We start from the raw sequence: 20,448 nt of genomic DNA, 5'->3' as shown, positions 1-20,448 counted from the left end.
AGCAACAGCTGAGTGTGAAGAGAATATATTCCGAGCAATGCCTGTTAAAGCCAGTATATTTATCTGCTGGTAGATTTGACTGTGGGTCTCAACTGTTGAGAGTCACAGTGGAGCTATATATAGCTGAATCTTCCCATTGCCAAGGGGTATTAACACATGTTAAACTGAAAATGGACCAGTAGAGCCTGCTTGGGACGGTGTAGAAAAGCTGTCATTCTGTAAGCATTCGTGTTTATTTTTGCCAGCTTGAAACATTAGATGGCTCTGTTTTCTGAGCAGTAGTCAGGGTGTATGACCCAGTCCTCCGCTGTGCTCCAGCTCCTTTTCAATGAGTTGATGATGTGAGGAAGCCTGGAACTGGGAGATCTGGTCCTCTCAGAGTTCCCGAGCATGTTAGAGCAATTCACAGCACACGGGAAACAGCAGTGTCCTTCCCATGTGCAGCTCTTTATGAATACTGGAGAGTGCCAGGGAGCTAGTGGAAAGGGGGTGCACACAGCTTCCATGGAATTTTTCTAAACCAGGCCTCATTTTTTTAATGTTCTGTGGTTGCTTTGTCTGGGAGTCAGCCCTGTCATCTCTGACTGTGACTGCTCGCTGTCGTAGCTGTCAGCAGAGGTAGGAAAGTCTTCTCTACATGAAGGTCTAACAGACACTTAAATAGCTTTGTAGTGAGTAGGACTGATTGAGATCTTTTTCTTCAAATGACATAGCGAGAGTAGTTTGGGGCATTTTCTTTCACCTTTGTAATGTCAGTAATGCTTAATAGGGCTTTAAACTACAATAACCAGAAGTGCTTAAACAGAACTGTGTACAGCTTTAGTCTTAGAGTACCCATGGAAGAAAGGTAATATTCCTGTCAAAATAGCAGAGCCTGTATTTTTATATGTTAAGTTTTCCAAGATTTCAAAGTAGTCTACTGACATATTGTGAAGTTTAGCCCTTGGGGGCAATTCTCACCGATGTCCACTATCCATACCTTGATACTGCCTGAGGAAATAGAGGCTTACTCTGTAGGAAGCCATGACTGTATACAGAAATTGCATGTTAGCCTTCAGAAGCATTAATATGATTTATTCAGTTCTGTTTATCTAAGACTCTTCCAACTGTTAGCTTCAGTGCCTTCCTTTGCACTACGTGACTGACTATCACGTTAGTTTGTCTTTCCTTTTGTGTCTAGTGTTATGCATGGTGTCCCTTTTTCGTTGCACATTATGATCTGTCGCTAGAATTTCCAGCTGATTGTATTAATTTTAACAAACATTAATGTATAAATGTAAGTGCTATGAAGAATGCTTTTTTTAAGTGTAGCGAGAGGAAACGTTGGAAAATGTTTTCCATAGACTAATCAACAGAAGGATTGGTAAGAGAGAATTATTGCATGAAGCAATGGTGCTAACAGGTAAGGTATGAAGGTAATCGTCATGTAAAAAAGCTGGGGGCAGAATTTTCTTTTTGAAGGTCCTGTATTGATTTGGCGGTATCACTTGAATGTTAAAGGAAGGTCCTAAGTTTGAAGTATTTCTGTATATAACCTTTATTCATATTTCACAGAATTTGGCTAGGTTGACCTATCAGGTATGACAAACATAGTAATAATTTAATTCACAAAAAAATTATTTCATTCTTTTGGAATAGTACCCTAATAACAGTGGTAAACAGACCTGTATTTAGTTAAAATGCAAATAAATATATTTTCAGGTTTTGTGATCTTTCAAATATGGACACAAATTATTATATTTATTTTACGCATATTATACAACGTGTTGGGGTGCTACTCTTCTTCGTAAGTAGATAAACAAGTGCTTTCTTTTCCTGAAATAATGAAATGCTGAAGAAGAAAATAATATTTGTATATTCCTTATCAGAAATAAGGGCTGAAATAAGCCTGAAATTATAATAATAATAATAATAATAATAATAATATAGAATAATATAATAATAGGGTAATTCAGCTTTTTCTGGTTTGGGATTTTTTACCATTTTTTCCATTACGAAAGTTAAAAGAGAAAATCTGATGTGTGTCATACAATAGCCTGGTAATGTCATCCATGTATGTGCAAATATTTAGTAAATACCCCATTTGAAATGTTTCATATACAGATTTACTGCACATTTAGTAATTTCAGCAGTGCTTTAAAACCTTTCAGAATGAAAACTAAACCTGAATTACTGTAGTAAGCTGTGTGGTAGAATATAAATATATCGCTTTAAATATTTTTTTTACATATCAGTGTACTTTTTTCTTGCCTATAGCAAGTGGAGTGGGAGTGTTCACAGTGATTTCATTGTTCTGTTCAGTAGAAAATATTTTTTTTGTTTTGTTTTTATGCAAAAACATAGTACTCAAGTTTCTGAAAATCAACTTTTTCTTCTAAATAAGCTTTATGCAAAAAGTTACAGCTCTTCTAGAACTTGGGCTGGAAAAAGTATTTCAGCATATGGGCAAGGAATGTTTGAAACTGCCAGGAATGTGCGAATGTCTGTGGATGAACTAATAAACAGTAGCTTCATCTAAGTATTGGTAATACATTCTTTATGCAAGCCAAGGGAAGAGAACTAGTTATTACTTGAGCAGTAACCAGAAAGAACATGGTAGTGCTAGAGATACGTGATACCACACGGCCTGCAGATGGGAATGACTCCAAAGATGTCAGCACCTGTTTGAAGTATTACCTTGCCCCTCTCCCCCCCGCCTAATATGCAGCAAGAGCGAGCGTTAACCATGCTGGCTTGGAACTAATGGCCATCTAAGTCTGATTAGTTCTGAAATACAGATCTTAATCAAAGAATTAAGCCATGAGGATTGAGTGCATTTTATGTTGGGAAAGGATTATTTGTTCATCTATCTACAGAACATTATTTCTAGTCAGCTTCCCAGATACTTGTTGGGGGTTTTTTTTAAGTTATCTCAAGTAAAGCAAATGTGCTCATCTACAGAATGCTGTAACTTTTTTTTTTCCTTTTGTTCCAAGAGTTTCATCTTTCTCTGTCACTTAGTCACTACTGGTTAGTCATGATTAAGACTCCAAAGACAAATTATCTTGCTGGAAATGCTTCATCTAGATTTCTGAAGCCATTCCTCACCATGTAAAAACAATTTCTTCCTCCATCATCTTTTGCACAAATGGGATGAATTTCTCTTTACACAAGTATTCCTGTGCAAGTGTATTCCCATATTCTCTCTTTCTTCACTGAAGCTCTCACATTTTTCTGCAGCATAAGAATGACAGGCGTGTCAATTGGCATGCTGAGGAAATTTTTCCCTTTTAAAATCTGGTCCTAATCTTTTTGTTTCCAAAGCAGCCTAAACACTAGGATTGGGAAGAGCACAGAGTAATGGATGTAGGAGAAGCTGTTAATAATTCTTGGGAATGAGTTAATTTTTGTTGCATGGCTGTACTCAGCTGGGCTCCCCTGATGAGGCTGGGATGACACGTAGTTGGTCATTTCAGTTCTTGGCCTAAGAGACCAAGTGTATGTTCTTCCAGTGTTTTCAGAGTCTGATGGGTTTTGAAACCAAAATGGTCTCAAGGTATTGCTGAAAAAGAAGAGAGGTGCTGTGCTCCAGGGGCCTGGACCTGATGGAGGCTGAAGAACTGCTCTGCTGCCTATTCCCTTGCCCTCTAACCTCCCAGGCAATGCAGTGCCAGTACAAGAACGCTATCGACAGTTTGCATTTGTGCTGCTCTGAAAGATCACAAAGATCTTCTGTTTTAGCACACATTTAACTGAGTAAAAATTAAAATTGCTCAACCAGTAATAAATGTAGTTTCATAATATCCATAGGGTCTCAGCTGGGTGGGAGAAAGAGGGATGGTGGTGGAAAAGCAAACAACTCTGTTTCCTCAGCTCCAGTGTTGGTAGGAGAAGAAGGAATACACCAGCCAGCCAGATTGCCCTTCCCTGCACAGTTCTCAGAGGATTTGTGGATGTTTTCTTGCCTCTTGTAAGTCTGGAATGGAGAGACATGAGAAGTGTAGCATTATCTAAAGCATTCTGTTCCTTTCCATTTGAAAGCTGTTACAGCATGTCTGTTTACTATTTGAAACAGATTTAAAACCTTGTTTGATATATTTCATGTTCTGACTGATAAAGTAATAGGTTTCTTAGATGAGTGGTTTTTTATGGGTTATGTGTCAGCAGACATTCATGTGGCTAGCACCTTCAGTGTTGTGCAAATGGAGTTTTTAGTTCCATCCACAGTGGCAGTAGTCAGCAATCTTCTGTGGAAGTACAGAATTGGCAAAGAAATCCTAATGGGTTTTCGTGCAGTTGTGGAGTATATAAATTTTGTTAATTTTAAACATTTTATTGCCCTACATTGCATTTATATTGCTGTAATATGTGTTTTCATTTACTTTTGGAGACGACACTGGAGAAAATAAACAATTTGGTTGAAGAAGAGAGTAATAGCTAGATTATTCTCTCTGCATGGGGCAACGTTGAGGCTGGTGGTACTGCAGTGATAGTGGGGGATTTTTGCTTGATTTAAACTTCTCAATTGAACTGGAAGTTAGTACTCAGTGAAGAACCACACACAGACATGGATTTCCTAAAAATAAGAAAAAAAAATACTGTGGTAACTTGCTGAAGCAATCCTCAGATTGCAACATATTTTCCTTATTTTCACATTGTTCAGAGCAGCTAACCTGCTTTTCCGGTGAAATGGAAAAAGTATTCTAAGCAAATCTGGGGCAATTGATTTGCATTCAGTTGGTGTCTGAAACTTTTTCAGGCCAAAGCTCAAGCAGGACGTAAAGTTCAGCATGCAGGTGACAGGCTAGAAGGGAACATGTGACTGTCTGGAATGTATGTTGTCAACATTTGTGGCTGATAAGATACAGAAAATTCAGACACGTTTACCTTTAATCAGGAAGAGTGACTAACTGAATCAAGAGGCCTTTGCATGAAATCCAGGGCAAATGACAAGGCAGAAATAAGGTATGTTTGTCATTTTTATATACTTTTAAGAGGAGAAAGGGATACTTGCCTAGCTGCAGACACTACACTGAGGCTATAGTAAGTGGAGTAATAGTTTTCTTGTAGTTTTTTAAATTAAAAACATTTAGAGATGATTTGTGGTGGAATGTTTTAAGAGAGGTATGTTTCTCCCTTGCCTAAATAAGCTTGAAATGAGAGTCTTAGAGCCTGTGTTTTGAAATGGATGAAATGTAGAATTTGAGGCTCCGTAGTGGTGGTGCTATGGAACATGCAATAGTTTGAGATGAAGTTTGATGTATTTGCTGTTCTTCATAATTAGATAACTAGTTTTCTGGGGGGGGAAAAAAAAATGTCTTCAGCTGTACGGAATTAATGTTTAATGCCAGCAGAACCCCTATTCAGTCTTCAGTTTGTCAGACATGACAGACGCCATCATGCACAGAGAAGTGCATTACATTACATACACCTTGATTTTTACGATTTTTTTTTTAGAAATGGACCGTTGACAATGTGCTAATGTTTTTGCCCGATGGTGTGAGCTATTCAAGAAATAGCTGCTCTCATCAGCTTTTGAGATAGCATAAAAACTTCTACAACCAGTGTAGAACAGTACATTCTATGTACAGAGCAACCCCAGTCCTCTTCTGATCTGTCTTCTAGCACGGTTTACTTTTGGAAACTGAGAGTCCTTTTATCTTGTCACATTTACTGGTGATTTTAGGTATCCCAGCACCTCTAGCAGACTTGTAGGAATAACTTTCTAGAAACCATTCATATTTTTCTTGTCATGTGACTTTAAGTAACAACAGGTAATAAACACATGAAGAAAGTTGGAAGTCTAGGTTTATATCCTTCCCTCTTTGTGTTGTGGAAAATTCTAAAAAGAAGTCTGTCAGGTCAAAAGGATCAAGAATGGTTGAAATACTAAAAGCCTACGTCTGTTGCAGAAACTCCTTCACGTATCTGCGACTTCCAGGTTTGGAATGTGGGTAGATGCCTAAGTGAGGCAGGTCCCTGTAAGAACTGCTTTTTAGGGCATTATACAGCTTCAGACTTTGAGTTCTTCATATATATCATTAGCATGATGGACAGCTTTGATACTGGTTCTTCCAAATTGCTGGTTTATTTCACCTTAAATGCAGGAGTGAGTTTGGCTGTAGAAACTGAAAAAAAAAAAGGGGAGATAAGTAAATGCTCTGATATCATCACAAAAATTCCATGGAGACAGCTGTGCTTTGGTTTTAATAAGCACTGCCAAGCAGTTGTCCTTATGTGTGTAACAATCTGATGCCCAGTTTAAGGCGAAAGCCACTTTTAACTAGTGTCAGATAAACATTGGAAACTGGAGTTTATGAGGAAAAATGAGAACTTGATCATAACTACTGTGTGGAAGCACTAGAGGACACCGCAGTAACAGGCAACACTTTTAAACTTCCCTTCTTGCCAGAGCATTGCTTTGCATATACATTTATCTTGGTGTTGCAAGTTTGAAAAGTTGCCATGGTATGAGACTTCAGCTTCAGCAGGAACAGAGAAAAATCTTAGAAGGGTATCATCATCTTCTGTTAAGATGGAAAATTGCTTCTTTGGCAATAGCAGTATTTATGGGATAATTTATGGGATCCACAGGATCATCCTTGAATTCCTCCTCTTTTATAATGTCTTTTGAGAGGACAGGCAAGTAATTCAAAAAACAGAACTTATTTTTAGGTTTAGTCTGAGCCTGAAATAAACGGAGGCGGCTGAGTAGTGTTACGATAAACAGGGAGTAAAACAGAGACAGGAAATAGGGGGTCTTTGGTAATGAGTTCCAGCCACTCTTGAAACAGAAAGCCAGAGAAAGCATTGCTTGAAAATAGTTTCTCAGTGACAGCTTAATAATTTTTAGCTTGTTATTCAACATTAAAAGGGAACAGTTTCTGCAGATTTATACTGTTCTTGAAAGATCCTTTTTTTAAAGATCATTTAGCAAGTTATATTTTTGACGTTTTTAGAGTTGCGTTGTTCTTGTTGCTAACCGATCTGCTGTTTAAGAGAAACAGATGTTTGGGGGAGAGTCTGAAGTTTATACAGTTGTGTGTTATATATACATCTGTGAGAAGCATTTGGGCTAAGACTGTGGGACAGAGGCAGAGTATTTAACCTAAAATGTGAACATGCAGTCAAGATTTTAGAAGTTGAGGGTTGAAAGGGGAAGAAGTCACAGCTATATCCTGTAGAACAAAGCAGTGCGCTTGCTTCCAAAAGTTTCTTTTAACCCTGGGAATGTGACTGCTGAGATGGGCCCAAAGCATGGATGGTGAGATTGATATTTACAAGCACTTCACGTGGCTCAAGAGGGTAAGTGATTTGCTGGGCTTTGTTTTCTCGTTGTAAATGCACATTAGCAAATCTTAGTCAGAATTTTCAGCTTTGTGAAAGGAAACTTACTGAGTGCCTCAGTCATAAAATATTGTAAGTTGCTTCCTGAGAAATGAATTAAAGACTTTTCTTCATGTAGGAGGCGGCTTCGGGGGGGGGGGGGGGGAGAATCAGCTGTCTTTGTCTTTAAAAATGAAACTCTAGGATCAAACTGTGAACAAATGGCAATAGATTCTAGCAAGTGCTCGTGCTTCCCTGAGATTGTAATACAACAAAGCGAATTCTGCATGGAGTATGGCAAAAAAGACGAATATGTTGTTTACCATGTTGTGGCTTAAAATGAAAAATTATTTGCACTAGTTCTCAATCAGTTCTTCAGTGGGGTAACTGTTTGAGACCTCTTAGGATGCCTTTGTTTTGGGTAGAAGTGATGGTACATTTTTCTTGTGTATGTTACTCTGATAAAATTACGCTTCTTAAAAAGACAGTGCTATTAAAATCCTAATTTTGTCATGAACTGTCTGAACATGAATTCACTGCATAAGATTGTTCTTGTCTTCCTACAAAAGCAAAAAAAAGTTGGTTTGTGCAGTTGTCTCGTCACCTTGGAAAAATCACTTCATATTTGTCAGCTTAAAGATTTATTTTTTTAGGTTCTAAGCATTTATTTTTCGGTGTTTGAAAAATCCGTGAATGGGATGTGAATAGATCCTTCGCAGTAGACTTGGGTTTTTAATTACAATATTAATATAATTGTGTGTCATGTAAGCAGCGCATCCTCTCGTACTTTTAAAAACTTTTAACCTGTGTGTACTTGCAAATTCTGTGCATGCCATTTATGTTAGTGCTTTAGTATGGCACTATGTATAAATCACACATGTATACATATGCACATGCACTCCTCTTTTTTTCCTAGTTGTTTAAACATAAAATGTAGGTAAATATGTGAAATGTGATTAGGATCTTTTAATTTGGGTTGTTTCTTGAATACAAAATATTCATGATGTAATGTTAGTCTTTAATAAAAGCTTGAAAATCTTTAAGTTAATTTACAAATTATTTATATCAGGTTCTAGAAACTTTTACATTTCTGGAGTGTGGATATGGAGGGGATTAAATGGGGAGTGAGTGGGATAGTGAAGGAGAAGAGACAACTGGAAGCAGCAGTTGGTTAACATTATCCTATTAGTTTAACCTGTGCTCTGTGCAGTTAGGGCTAAATAACTCTTTAGTGTTTTTTGAGATCTCATATTAATTTGTTATTTAACTGAGGTTTTGAATATGGTATGTCTGCTACCCCTGCTTCCTTGTTTAAATTTCATTCCTAAAGAGATAGGATTGCTAACAAAAGGCTAAGATGTGCTGTTACGAGGTTGTGTGGCATTCAGGATACACTGAGGACAATAACATTGAGAAAGGGCTCAAGAAATAGCTTCAGGGAAGAAAGTCTCACCTGAAATATTCAGAGATTTGGAGCGGTTAACACAGGGTGTCTCTAGGATGATTTTTCAGGTACAGTGCTCAGAAGGATACTGTTCAATGGTACAGAAAGGATGTGTTCACATGTAGCACAGGCTTTCACAGAGATTAATAATGCTAGTACTGTTGTTGCCTGTAATTCCTACTGTATAGGGTACATAGAGAATATCAGTACTGCTGCTTTTCCTTGCAAGCTCTTTAAGGGGGCGAGCACATGTGGGGGAAGGGAAGAGAACTGAAAATGATCTTGCATTGTTCCCAGGAGAACTTAAGCAGTCTGCTCCCAAATTCCTTTGACAAGTGAAACAATCTGAGTTGGTTATTTACTTCTCATGTTCAAGAATCCTAACGTCACTGACAGTGATAGCATATAAAGATTTTAGGTCCTACAATCGTAAACTGTTGCTCTTTGGCTGATAATGAAAGTATGAGTACCCTCCAGAGTAACAAATGGCACTTCACAGAGTACTGCAAGAGACTTCCAGAAGCCCTTGGTGAAGTATGCCAAAGCTGGCTCAGATTTCATCATTACAGAAATCACTTCAGAGACCAGGATCAGTTTTGATGTTGCAGTAGTTGGCTAAGCTAGATTTGCATGGTATCTGCGGCTTGGACTGGGTTAGGGCAGCAAATAAATACAAAAATCATGAGATCCAGACAGGCAGAATGACAACTGCTCTTTTCAGATGCTTAGAGTAGAGGATCTGGTTTTAAGCAGTAGTCTTGTAACGTAATGTGTGTAGTAGCGTCATGCAACAGGGACAAAGCAATGTTTAGATCAAATTGAAAGAGTCACCACACTTCAGCTCTTCCCATTGGACCTTCTCGATGTTAAAATTACCTGTGAAAATGCTGTGCCAAGAATGGTTATGGGTATGGACAAAACGGGCAGCAAAATCTAAGAGCAAATGGACAGAGCCAACAATTTAGCCATGTCTCGGTTGTACGTGAGGCACAACTAAAGTGTTTTCCATTGTTTACTGTTTCTTCTTCATTTTACTTCTTTCTGCCTTTTGCTGGGAATAAAAAATATTACTCTGCAGTAGTGTTTCTCACAAGAGAAAGAACTTTCTCTGATCATATCTTACCTAAGGTCAGAAAGACAAAACCCTGCACCGAGTACGGCTGTACTTTGTTGGCAGTTTCAGAACTGTCCCTGTTAGCTTATTCTGGCTGAGAAGCTGTAGATCTGACACAGATAGTGCCTCCCTCGTTCCATGCAGTGTTCTAAGAGTTTGTACCAATGCAGATACTTGAGGCTACCCTGGTAGTAAGACAAGAAGCCCAGCTGAGGAGGTCACAGACGTTGTTAAGGGAGGCATGTCTGTTTCCAGAAGGATATGGAAAAGTTCTTGTATATATACAGTGCACTTTTAATATTACAGCTAAGGCAGCAACATAGTTCTCATAAAGTGGTTGGTGGGCAGTTTGTGGGAAGCATTTTGTGGATAACTGATGCAGGTTCTTTTACAGGGCCTAAGCAAAAATCTATTAAAAGCTTCTGTTGCAAGCTACAGAACCTGAGACACCCCTCACTACCTGAAGCTGAAAGTGTCTCATCTTTAGCAAACTTTCTTTGGTTCTCCCAAGGGATTTGGGTTTGAGAGTTCACATACAATTTCATCTGTTGTCCTGTTGCTTTATTCTTATCTTTCCATCTGACATTAATTGGAACACACCATTCCAAATAAAAATGGCACAGCCCCCATTTTGGTACGTAGACATGTAGGTATAACCACAAATTATTAACAAGCATCACAAACATAAATGCTAATATTTACTGCAAGCAGTATTATGGGCTCTCTGAAGACGTTGTAAATTAACTGAGCTATTTGAACAGCAGTGGATGGAGTGTAGCAAAATGGAAGGTCTCTTACCACTGGAAAAGTTTGTACAGTCTTATTTTGAAAGAGCGATGCTTTGATATGAAGTGGTATCTGATTACCTGAGCTTGCTTTAGACTTACCTTTTGTAGTGCATGCGGCACAGAGCAGATGGCTGACCTGAAATAGGTACACATGATCCTTATGCTTTGCTTTCTTCTGGATGCTCTTCATACTAGCAAGAGGTGGAGTGATCAAACCCACTCCGTAGCCATTGAGTTTATGATAGAAGGTGAATCTTGTGACTTCAGTGAAGATGTCTTCCTTTAAGTAACGTAACTATCTGGAAGAGAAAATAGCCAATATATACTAATACATTAGGAAAAACGATCCAGAGAAAATATAAATATTTGGTCACAATTCCTTTGTTTTAAGGACAACAGGAATTTACTTAGCTCTGTCTTTACTTAATTTCAGGCTGTATGCTGTTAGCTTTTTCAAAGTGACTGCTACCTAACCAACAAGGAACAACAGCAAGTAGAAGATTTTGTTGCTGATTTATTCATTGCCTTCAGATGAAAGGCAAGAATTGCAGATCCAGAAATCTTGTTCCAGCCACCTCCATCTCAAGTATACTGAGTGACTGTACATATATTCCCATGTGTGTGTATCTGAGGTAGTACTAACATGCCAAGAGATAAAATTTATATTATGTCCACAGTCAGATGCCAAAATAAAAATGTTTACTGCGTAGGCTACTCACTCATCACTACACAATAGAAGCTACCGTGACTCATAACATCAATTCTACTGACACAAAAGAGTACTAAAGAGATGGAAAGTCCATACTCTTCTAAATATTACCTACTCTAAATAGGCTGGGAAAAGTCCATAGTGTACATTTTCTTGTATTGACATAGAATACTATAGTCTGTGTGCTGCTAGTAGCTTGTAGGGAAACTGGCTGGTTGAACTCTGCTGGCCATACTCCTTGTTTTCTGCTTCTAAACTGCAACAAAAGACAATACGTCAAGCATGTCCCTAATCTTCCCCATTAATGTATTATGGTTGCCACAGGCATCCTATTCAATTATCAGTGGAACTAAAGGTGATTCATGTGACTGAATAAGAAGAGAGGAGGATTATGACATAATCTGTCTTCTAAAAGAGGCGGGTGACTTGTTGAAAAACCTTACAAATCACCACTCCAACTGACTGCCAGGTTTCTTTTCCCAGGTCCTCCTCCCACCACAGCCCAGTATGAGATCTATGGTATTAGTGACGAATTTCTGTGTGACAGCTTGCTGATCCACTTCAGAAGCTGGGGTTTGTGTTTTAAAATTAGCTGTGTTGGAGAATCTTTGAGCTGAAACTGAAACAGCACACATGAGGAGAACATAAACTGGCCCATATTCAATTTTTTTATCTTGCATAGGTGCTTGCTTTAAGGGGCTTATTTTTACAGCATATCAAGATTCAGCTAGAAGTTCTGTTACAGGAGCTTCTGAACAGAACATCTGTACAGAAGTGCTGTACAATGGTTGTCGTTCTGTTCTGACAGTAAACTGCATTCTGAATTGTTTCCTATTGAAGTAACATGCAAGAAAACATAACATTCCATGCTTTCTGGGCTCTGAGAAGGTTTGAAAGTGAAGATAGTTGAGTCAATCAAACATTTCTTCCCTTTCGTGCCATACCCTTTTATATTTTTAGTGATTATCCCCACTTTAATTAAAGCTGTTGAATCATACTCTGATTTTTTTTTTTTTCATATATTCTGGAGGAATATATAAACCTTTTTCTTGGCAAAGCACTCTGTAGTGCCTGGATCATGTAAGTGATACTTATTCAACTTTCCAGCAGCTACCAATACTAGGTCCAGGTTAGAGTGAAGAGCATATTCCATAGAGAGATTTGGAAACTAAAGATGAAGGAGCAACTGAAGCGGGTGATGGAATGCAAAAGCCTGCCGCCTTTTTTTTTTTTTTAGGAAACATTTTATGTTAATACCTGATGCAGTCTGATGGGCATTAAAGTATATCCAAAATCTCTATGGAGACTATAATACAGGTGCTTCAAGAAATTGCTTTGCAGCTCCCTTAGGCAAGGCATTTATGGTATACACTTGACTTTTCATCTGCAGTCGTACTACCATCCACATGGTTTCAACCACCTTGCCTTAGCATATCTTCTACTTTGTTATCATAAACATTTTTACATGTTTTATGCAATTTCTCTCATTCTTTCATTATAAGAAATACAGTTAACATATTTAGTTTATGATTTGTGGAGCGCAGGTAATGGTTTTTGGTCTTTAAGGCTACATCTTCTGAAATAACATCTTTGTGGAAGAGATGGTGATTCGGCCTTTTTTTCATGTGGTTCCACAAGTGTAGTGTTTGTTGTTTGCCAGCTTTTACACCAACTCGAGTCATCTGTAGTCTTACGACTCTAGCGGTAGAGAGTGAGTTGCTGCTGATACGTGTGATATCTAACTATACTTGTTCAGATTCCTGTCAGTACTTTCACAACTGCAGAATGCACTCCAACCATCCACAGATGGCCTTGGTTCATATTACGTTGTTTTATCTTGTCTTTATGCATGCCACGAAGATTTCCCAAGTCTTAAACAACTGCTGTGTGTCAATCAACCACTTTTATTTACCAGGTCATTTTCTGTCTACTGTACTTTGCTGTACTTATCTGAGCACTCTCTGGCTGACCTACTGGCAGGGTTGATTTTTGTTTTCTTCCCCCTTTTCTGTTCACATGGATGTGATTCACTAGGTTTTACAGGGATATTGAGTATCGGACTTCCAGCAGAGGATATTTCACAGTCACTCAGTGCAGCAGACATCACTGGAGGCTAGACGTTTGGTAAATGTGAGTGTAGTCAAATACCTTATTCATGATTTGACATTGAACTAATTCTTAATTACTGATTATACAAAATGTTGGACTTTGTTTTGCATTCATGAGAGATCAGTTGTGTAAAAATATATTGGCAGTAGTTTAACTCACTATGCCTGTAAGGCCGTTGGGGGAGTGGTTGCACAAGTGGTTACAGGTATATTTCTTAAATCTAGGAAAATAGCAAATGATGGCAGGAGAAAGGGTGCAAAATTTACTTGACTAGGCAGTCTTCGTCACTAGGTTTTGTCATTAAGAGAATCTTTTCTTGCCTAGCAGAGTGCCGTTTTTCCCTGAATACTTGATGTTCTAGGTGCAGGAAAGTCTCCCCTACCGTTGTGTGTGAGCCAGAGACTGGGGAAGGCCTGTGGACTCTCTGTTGAGAAAACTGATTTAATGGTATGTAATGGAGTTTTAACCCTAATGGAAACATAGCCACCAAGGCTAAAGATTTGGGATTCTAAATTACAGTATAAGACTTTGCTCTCTGAGTGGAGTAACAACCCAGGCAGCATGGCTGGCAGTATGATTGAGGATGCATAGCTGAAGTCAAAGGATTATCTAGGCAGATGTAGAAGTGCATCTTGTTTACTTATGAGGATTCCTTATTTTCATTATAGTACTACAGCAGGTAATAAGGAATGAACTTTAAGGCCATACGGACTGACTGACCAACTTTTAATACAAAGGGCCTAAGTTAAACTGAAGGTGCGTGTTTTATAAACACAGTGGGGTGTTTGGGGTGGGTGGTATTTCTTAATAAAAGGAGAGGGCTTGAAAAAATTACGTTGAGATGTTAGGAAAGATGAACAGAAATGTTAGGACACAGAAATTCTAAAAAAATTAAAACTGGTTAGAAGAAGAGAGATTGAAGTCACCATTCATTTAAGGGCGTTACGTACCTACACAGTGGGCCAGCTCCCTACAGGTGCCACTGTAAAACTTACACACAAACAGGAGAAGACTCAGTAAGTTATGCGCTCGCATTTGCGTATTTAAAGCCATTTCTGTGAGGTCTTGAATCTGAGTTGTACCTACTATAAACTGTTCAAAAGCTAGCAAGAAAAGTATATTCTGAGTAGAGTTAACATATTCTTTTGACAATTAATGCTGATAAGTGAGGTGTGGAGTGAGGCTCTGTACATTCTGTTCTTTGGTGTTCTTGCTGACCCTCTAAACCAGGGAATAAGGACCAAGCTTAGTGCATTTATAGGTGATTGTAGTTAGGGACCTTGCAGCTGTGCTAACGGACATGATTAAAATATATAAGAGCAGCCTGATGCATAGGAAAACAGTATAAATAATGGAACACAATTCAGTATAGACTATGCAAGACTATACGTTTAAACAGAAACAGTGAGTAAACACAGGACAAAGATCAGGTTGCTAGCTAAATAAAAGTATTGAAAAAGGATCTGGAAGTTATGGGTCCTAGGCTGAAAATATATCAGTGTTACTATATGGTTAATATGAAAAGAAATATGGCCCAAGGGTCTGTGAAAAGGTTTTTTCTACTCTAGCCACTTTCAGCTGGAGTCCTGTGTCTCCTCTTAAGCACTTACTTTCAGAAGAAGTCAGGGAACAATTTGTGAAGAAGAACCAAAAGAAAGCATCAAAGCAGATCTTGAAAGATTAACCAGCGAGGAAAAGACAGAAGAACTGTTTGTGTAGTCCAAAGAGGGACTTGCTAATCAGAGATCTAATTTCTGAAGTGAAGGACTTGTTGGTTGTTTTTTTTTAATCCATGGTGGTATGATAAGAACGAGTGATCAAGTAAGGCCAAGTTGAAGAGATGATGATGCAGGTTAGACATTAAAAAAAATGTTCTAAGGATGGGTAGCTAAGAAGCAGATTATCTGAGGAGGCTGTAATCCATTTCTAGAGGTCTTTAGGAGTAGGCAGTACAAGAATATTGCAAATAATCATTGGTCCTAGGATGGAATAATGAAGCAGATGATCACTTCAGATGCCTTTCAGTCCCGCTGGTGTCTTTTTGATTCTCTCAATTCCTTTCAAAATTATCGAGGACAAGGGCGCTCAGTTCCTCTCAGCTCTCTCCTCTAAAGATGCTGTATTTGTATCTAGCTCAGCACTTTATGGCTTGAAAAGTTTCTTGATTGGATAAGTACTCGGTTTCTTGATTTGCATTAATTAACACCATTTTTATTTTCATCGTGTGTTTTATGTTTGGGCCTGTAGACCTCAGTGGAGATCAAGAAAGCATGAACATATTTAATATTTTTTTTTAAAATCCTGTTCACAAATGATCAGTTCAAAAAGAAAGGACAGTTGGGGAGGAGTATTATAATCATATTGGTGCCCTTGTACAAGTAACTATAAATGAGTAGTCAGCTGCAGACTAGTGTGGTTGAAGGGGACTCGGTGAAGTTGTATTCTTGTGTTAACTGAAAAGCCAGCCAGAGTGTTTTATTCCCTGGCAGAAATGCATTGCCTGCAATGGAACTGGGAAATCAACCACTAAGGGCTCATGTTACTTTTGATGTTTTAAGCAAACAGCTCCATTCCCACAGTTACACAATGTTTGAGTATGCAGAATGAAGCTATCGTACTCTTCTAAACTTTTTTTAAGTAAATCTGCAGATTTATTTTTTTTTTTTTTTTAGTTGTGGTGTTTCTCTCTGGAGTGTTAAATTTATAGGAAATGGGACATAATAGTTAGGAACAGGCCGTGTTTTAGAAGGTCTTGCTCCTTAGAGCCATTTAGAAATCCATGTGATTAAGTAGCTAGATCAGAAAAATTCCTGATCAGAATTTTATTAATTTGTTAATGGCTAACAGTATAATACATATGGCAAATTTTACCATTTAAAAATAAACGCCAAGATTCCTTGTTTGGCAAAGGCTGTTGAGACCAGGTATTTCGAGTTAAATGGTTTTTGTCCTCGTAAGATGGTGTTTCCCAATGAAATGATAATTTGATAGAAAATATCAAATCTATTCCTATACCATTCTTGATTCCTGGAAACGAGAAAGTATTTAAAATCCATCTGAAAAAAGGTACATTCAAAAGATTTAAGGCATATGAAATAAACCGTTTTGGTCTGTAGACATAATTTGCATTGGTTTTGTATTACAACAACTAATGAATATTTTTAAATTAAGAATTGCTTGAAATTTTGATATTATCTGTAAAAAAAATCTCATAGCGCTTTTTTCCCCCAGTCACAGGTGAATCATCATTCATCTAATAATGAAACTTATCAAGAAAGACTGGCACGATTAGAAGGTGATAAAGAGTCACTCATACTGCAGGTATGTCTTCAAGAGAACATGGTCTACCCAGTTGGTATTTAGTAAATAAAAGCTGAAGTGACAGTATTTTCCATTAAATGTTTGCAGGTCACCAAATGTAACTGATACTTAATCAGGAATTTAATTTATAATTTGTATAATCCATCTGATTGATTTAATGGTGGGGTAATTTGCTAAAGGAGAGGGAAGTAACAGCAGTAAGAGGGAGACGAATGACAAGGATAAAAATAAACAACTTAGAAATAATGCTGTGGAGCCCCACGACAATGCTGTGGTAGTGGTTCTCATTCTAGGTTTGCTAGGTTGTACCCGTTGATTTTTCTAGGTTCTGTGTGCCACCATTTTTAATGAACTGGAAGACTCGCGGGTAGATAGACCTGCTATTTTTCCTGCTTGCATACTGTACCAAAGTTGCTTTACATCATCAAAAAGCCCAAGGGGGGAGGTAAAGGGGGAAAAAGCAAATTTCATAGTAAAATGCCTGCCTAAGCTCTTCCAGGTTTCCTGTTTCTCAGTTTACCAAGCCTTTTCGAAACAGATCCACTGTCCAATGTACGTTTCCTCCTGGAGAAAACACGTTGCACAACTTTAAAAACCTGGTTTTTTCCAGGATATTTTCACTAGTACTAAACCATACATTACAAGCTTTCTAAAATTGAAGCTGAAAATTCTTTAAATGGTCTTTGCATATCCTTTCTCTTACGCTTACAAATGCATATTACAAGCATATACATTTATATAAAACAAAACTATAGCGGGTGGGTGTTCTCCCTACTTTCAGTTACTAGTTTCTGTGAGCATGTTTTATCCTGTATGTTCTGTTCACGCTTGTATTAATTTACTGAGCAGAATTCTCACTGCTGTTGTTAAATAAACAATAAACAGCGTGTGAGACGTAAGCTTAGGCTTCTCTGGATTTTTTTCTTGCTGTTTAAACGAAAATTGTTATTACCAAATTTAGAAAAATGAAATTACTGAATGAAAAACAAGCTTCTGGTTAGAATTTAAGTGTTTTAAGTGTGTGCTGCAAATTCCCTTTTCTCTGAGGGAATCAGGTCAGGGGAGACAACACCATAGCTGATACCATTAGAACACCTTTTATTAATTAAGTGGCTATTAACTAACATCTTGATTCCATTAATAATAGCAAACAACTTTTCACACAGTTCACTTGCACACATGTGCAATTCATATAATTGGAGCAACAGTTAGGAAGCCAAACCCAGCTGTTCATTCAGAAGCAGAGTTTTGTACTGATGCACCTGTGGCTTTGTCCCTGAAGGCCTCCTTTGTCTCATCACATGTGTGTATGGTCCTGTAACCCTTGTCTGCATATAGCAGCCACTGTCCTCTTGGATGTGGTCCGTGCTGTACAGCTGGTCGGTGATGGTCCTGTGTGCTGGTGGGCTTCGACAGGTTTGGCAGAGTCTTGGTGTTCAAAGTGTATCAGCTTTTGTAGATTTAACAGGACTGCTGATCTCTAGCACTTGTAAATTCCTCAAGACTGTTCCAGGCTGCTACTCAGTATCTACTTTTCCTGTGTTTGTCCTGCTGATTTTTAGTCACTTTCTTCGTCCACACAAACAGGTACCCATAGAATGCAGCCAGCCAGACTCACAAAGGGTTTTTTACGGTTTGGAGGCCTGCCTAGCGTTTTTCTCAAGAGGAATGTAGTAAAATCAGATGTAGAAATTGTCTCTCTCTTGCCTTTTACTTCCATCACACCCTCATCAAATCCAGAGGCTTAGTCAATATTTATGCATTTTCCTATCCCACTGCACGCTATTGCAGTAGAGCTCCAAAAACCCCAGGCAAATAAGATAGATGAAAGCCTGGTAGACAAACGTCAACAACAACAAAAATCTGCCAAGATGGAGCTGGGGTTAGAACCTGGTTTATACCAGTTCTGCATATTCTACCTAGGCAGTCGGATATGAGGAACACAGACGAGTCCCGTGCTGAGGTTACGCTGGCCTGAGGGAGTCTGCTGCTACAAACCTGGCTCCTGGTGTGACCACGGGCCTGAAGGCTGAGGAGGCGATGGGAAACAGGGCACCTCTGTCCTACAGCCCCTGTTGAGTTGTGCCAGTGACCGTGGTCCACAGCTGTACTCTTTAGGGAATATGAGGCTGGGAGCACTCCAGTATTGTGTCAGACTCGCTGCAGAAGAGGGACAAGGCACCTTGTTGTAGGCACAGGCAGTGCCCACTCTCTGTCTACCAAGGCTGGGTCAAACAGTGCACCTCAAAACCTTCTGCTCTTCAGTCTGGGGGGGGCTGGCAATGCTACAGCATCTGGGGAACCTTCTTACAGCTCACTGCCTGTGTACCGGAGCTAATGTCCTTCCTGAGCTGTTTGCTTTGGTTGGTTGGGGTTTTTTTTCCAGAGATGTTTTAAACCCTTATACCACCGATTTTTAGCTAATTGTTCAATATGTCTTATAGATATTTACAGAAAAGATACTATCTACGGGCTGACTCCTGCGGGTGTTGCACTGCTAAGGCAGTAGCACACGCTGGGGTTATATTCTTTGTGCAGCCTACTGATTCCCTGAAGAGTCTGGCAGATGTGATCCTGAACAGAGGGGAAAATATGAGCTCAAAGTGGCTAATGTGCCTCTCAGCCTAACTACTGGAACATCCAACACATGCTTCTAAAGCTGCTACGACTTCACTGAATTCCTTTGCAGGTCACATTTAACTTACAGAGTTTTCCTTACAGGTTACAGTGCTGGTTGGAACCTAACATGACTCGAAGTTGAGCTTGTTTTCTTTTTCTGACCAGACTGAAGGAGAGGATACAGTTTATTTCTTCTTGCTTTCTGACCTCACAGGATTGGGGTTTTTTTGTGTGCCATTACTCATTTAATGGAAGCAAAACAAAAAAGTAGACAAGCAAGAGACTTCCTCACAGGGAGTTCTCCCCCTGCCCAGCTTAGATGTGTCCCCCTGCCAGCTGCCTCCACCCACTCCTTCCTATTATTTCTCCTCCTGCATTCATCTGTACTCTACCCTACAGCCAACTACTTTAAAGGGGAAAGAAGAAAAAAAAAAAAATCCTCTTTTTAATTCGTCTTTTCCCAGGCATGCTTGTTGTTATGTTTGCAGGTAAAACAAATAGAGTCACTCCCTCTGCAGCTTCCCTGAAGTGAACTCAACTGTTTTGGGTTAGGTTTTAGAAATGCAGTGTAGCGGGTACATCTTAAAGGTTTCACTTCCACATACTGTGCCTCTTTTTTTTTTTTTTAAAGGTGTTTCAGGGTTGCATGTGAGAGCGGAGATAAATTTTTGTTAATGCTTTTCACTCAAACTGCAGTTTAAATACCTAAGGTTGCTTTTTTGTTCTGTGTAACATTTTTCAGTATAATCAAGGTTTTTATATAAATAAATAACAAATTAATATACAGAGTGGGTGTGCTGCTTAACGTAGGAATTAACACTGGGATTTTTTTTATTTTTTTTTTCACATCTTTCTAATGTTACCCTGAACGTAGTTTTTTCAGCTTTGCAAGCTTCGAGATAGGCTGCTGGGCTTTTCTTATTGCACGCTCCTTGGTCTGCACCACCATTCCCACAGTTCGTTACCAGTATTGCTTATTGTTTCTTTTCCTGGGATTCATTGTCTCTATCTCACTTCTCCTGCTTTCATGTTTTGGCTT

The 20,448-nt window shown here is 38.7% G+C and overlaps 1 protein-coding gene across 1 annotated transcript in view; it reads left to right on the top strand.

Annotated features, from left to right (window-relative positions):
- The window catches only part of PPFIBP2 (PPFIA binding protein 2), a 105,220-nt gene that overhangs the window by 38,316 nt on the left and 46,456 nt on the right, over window positions 1-20,448 (top strand). Inside the window, exon 4 of the mRNA XM_074918039.1 lies at window positions 16,701-16,790. Coding sequence (XP_074774140.1) covers window positions 16,701-16,790 — 90 coding nt within the window. The remainder of the gene's footprint in view (window positions 1-16,700; window positions 16,791-20,448) is intronic.

The sequence above is a fragment of the Athene noctua genome, chromosome 14, assembly GCF_965140245.1.
Source record: "Athene noctua chromosome 14, bAthNoc1.hap1.1, whole genome shotgun sequence".
NCBI classification, from domain to species: domain Eukaryota; kingdom Metazoa; phylum Chordata; class Aves; order Strigiformes; family Strigidae; genus Athene; species Athene noctua.
This window is presented reverse-complemented; position numbering and strand designations above follow the sequence as displayed.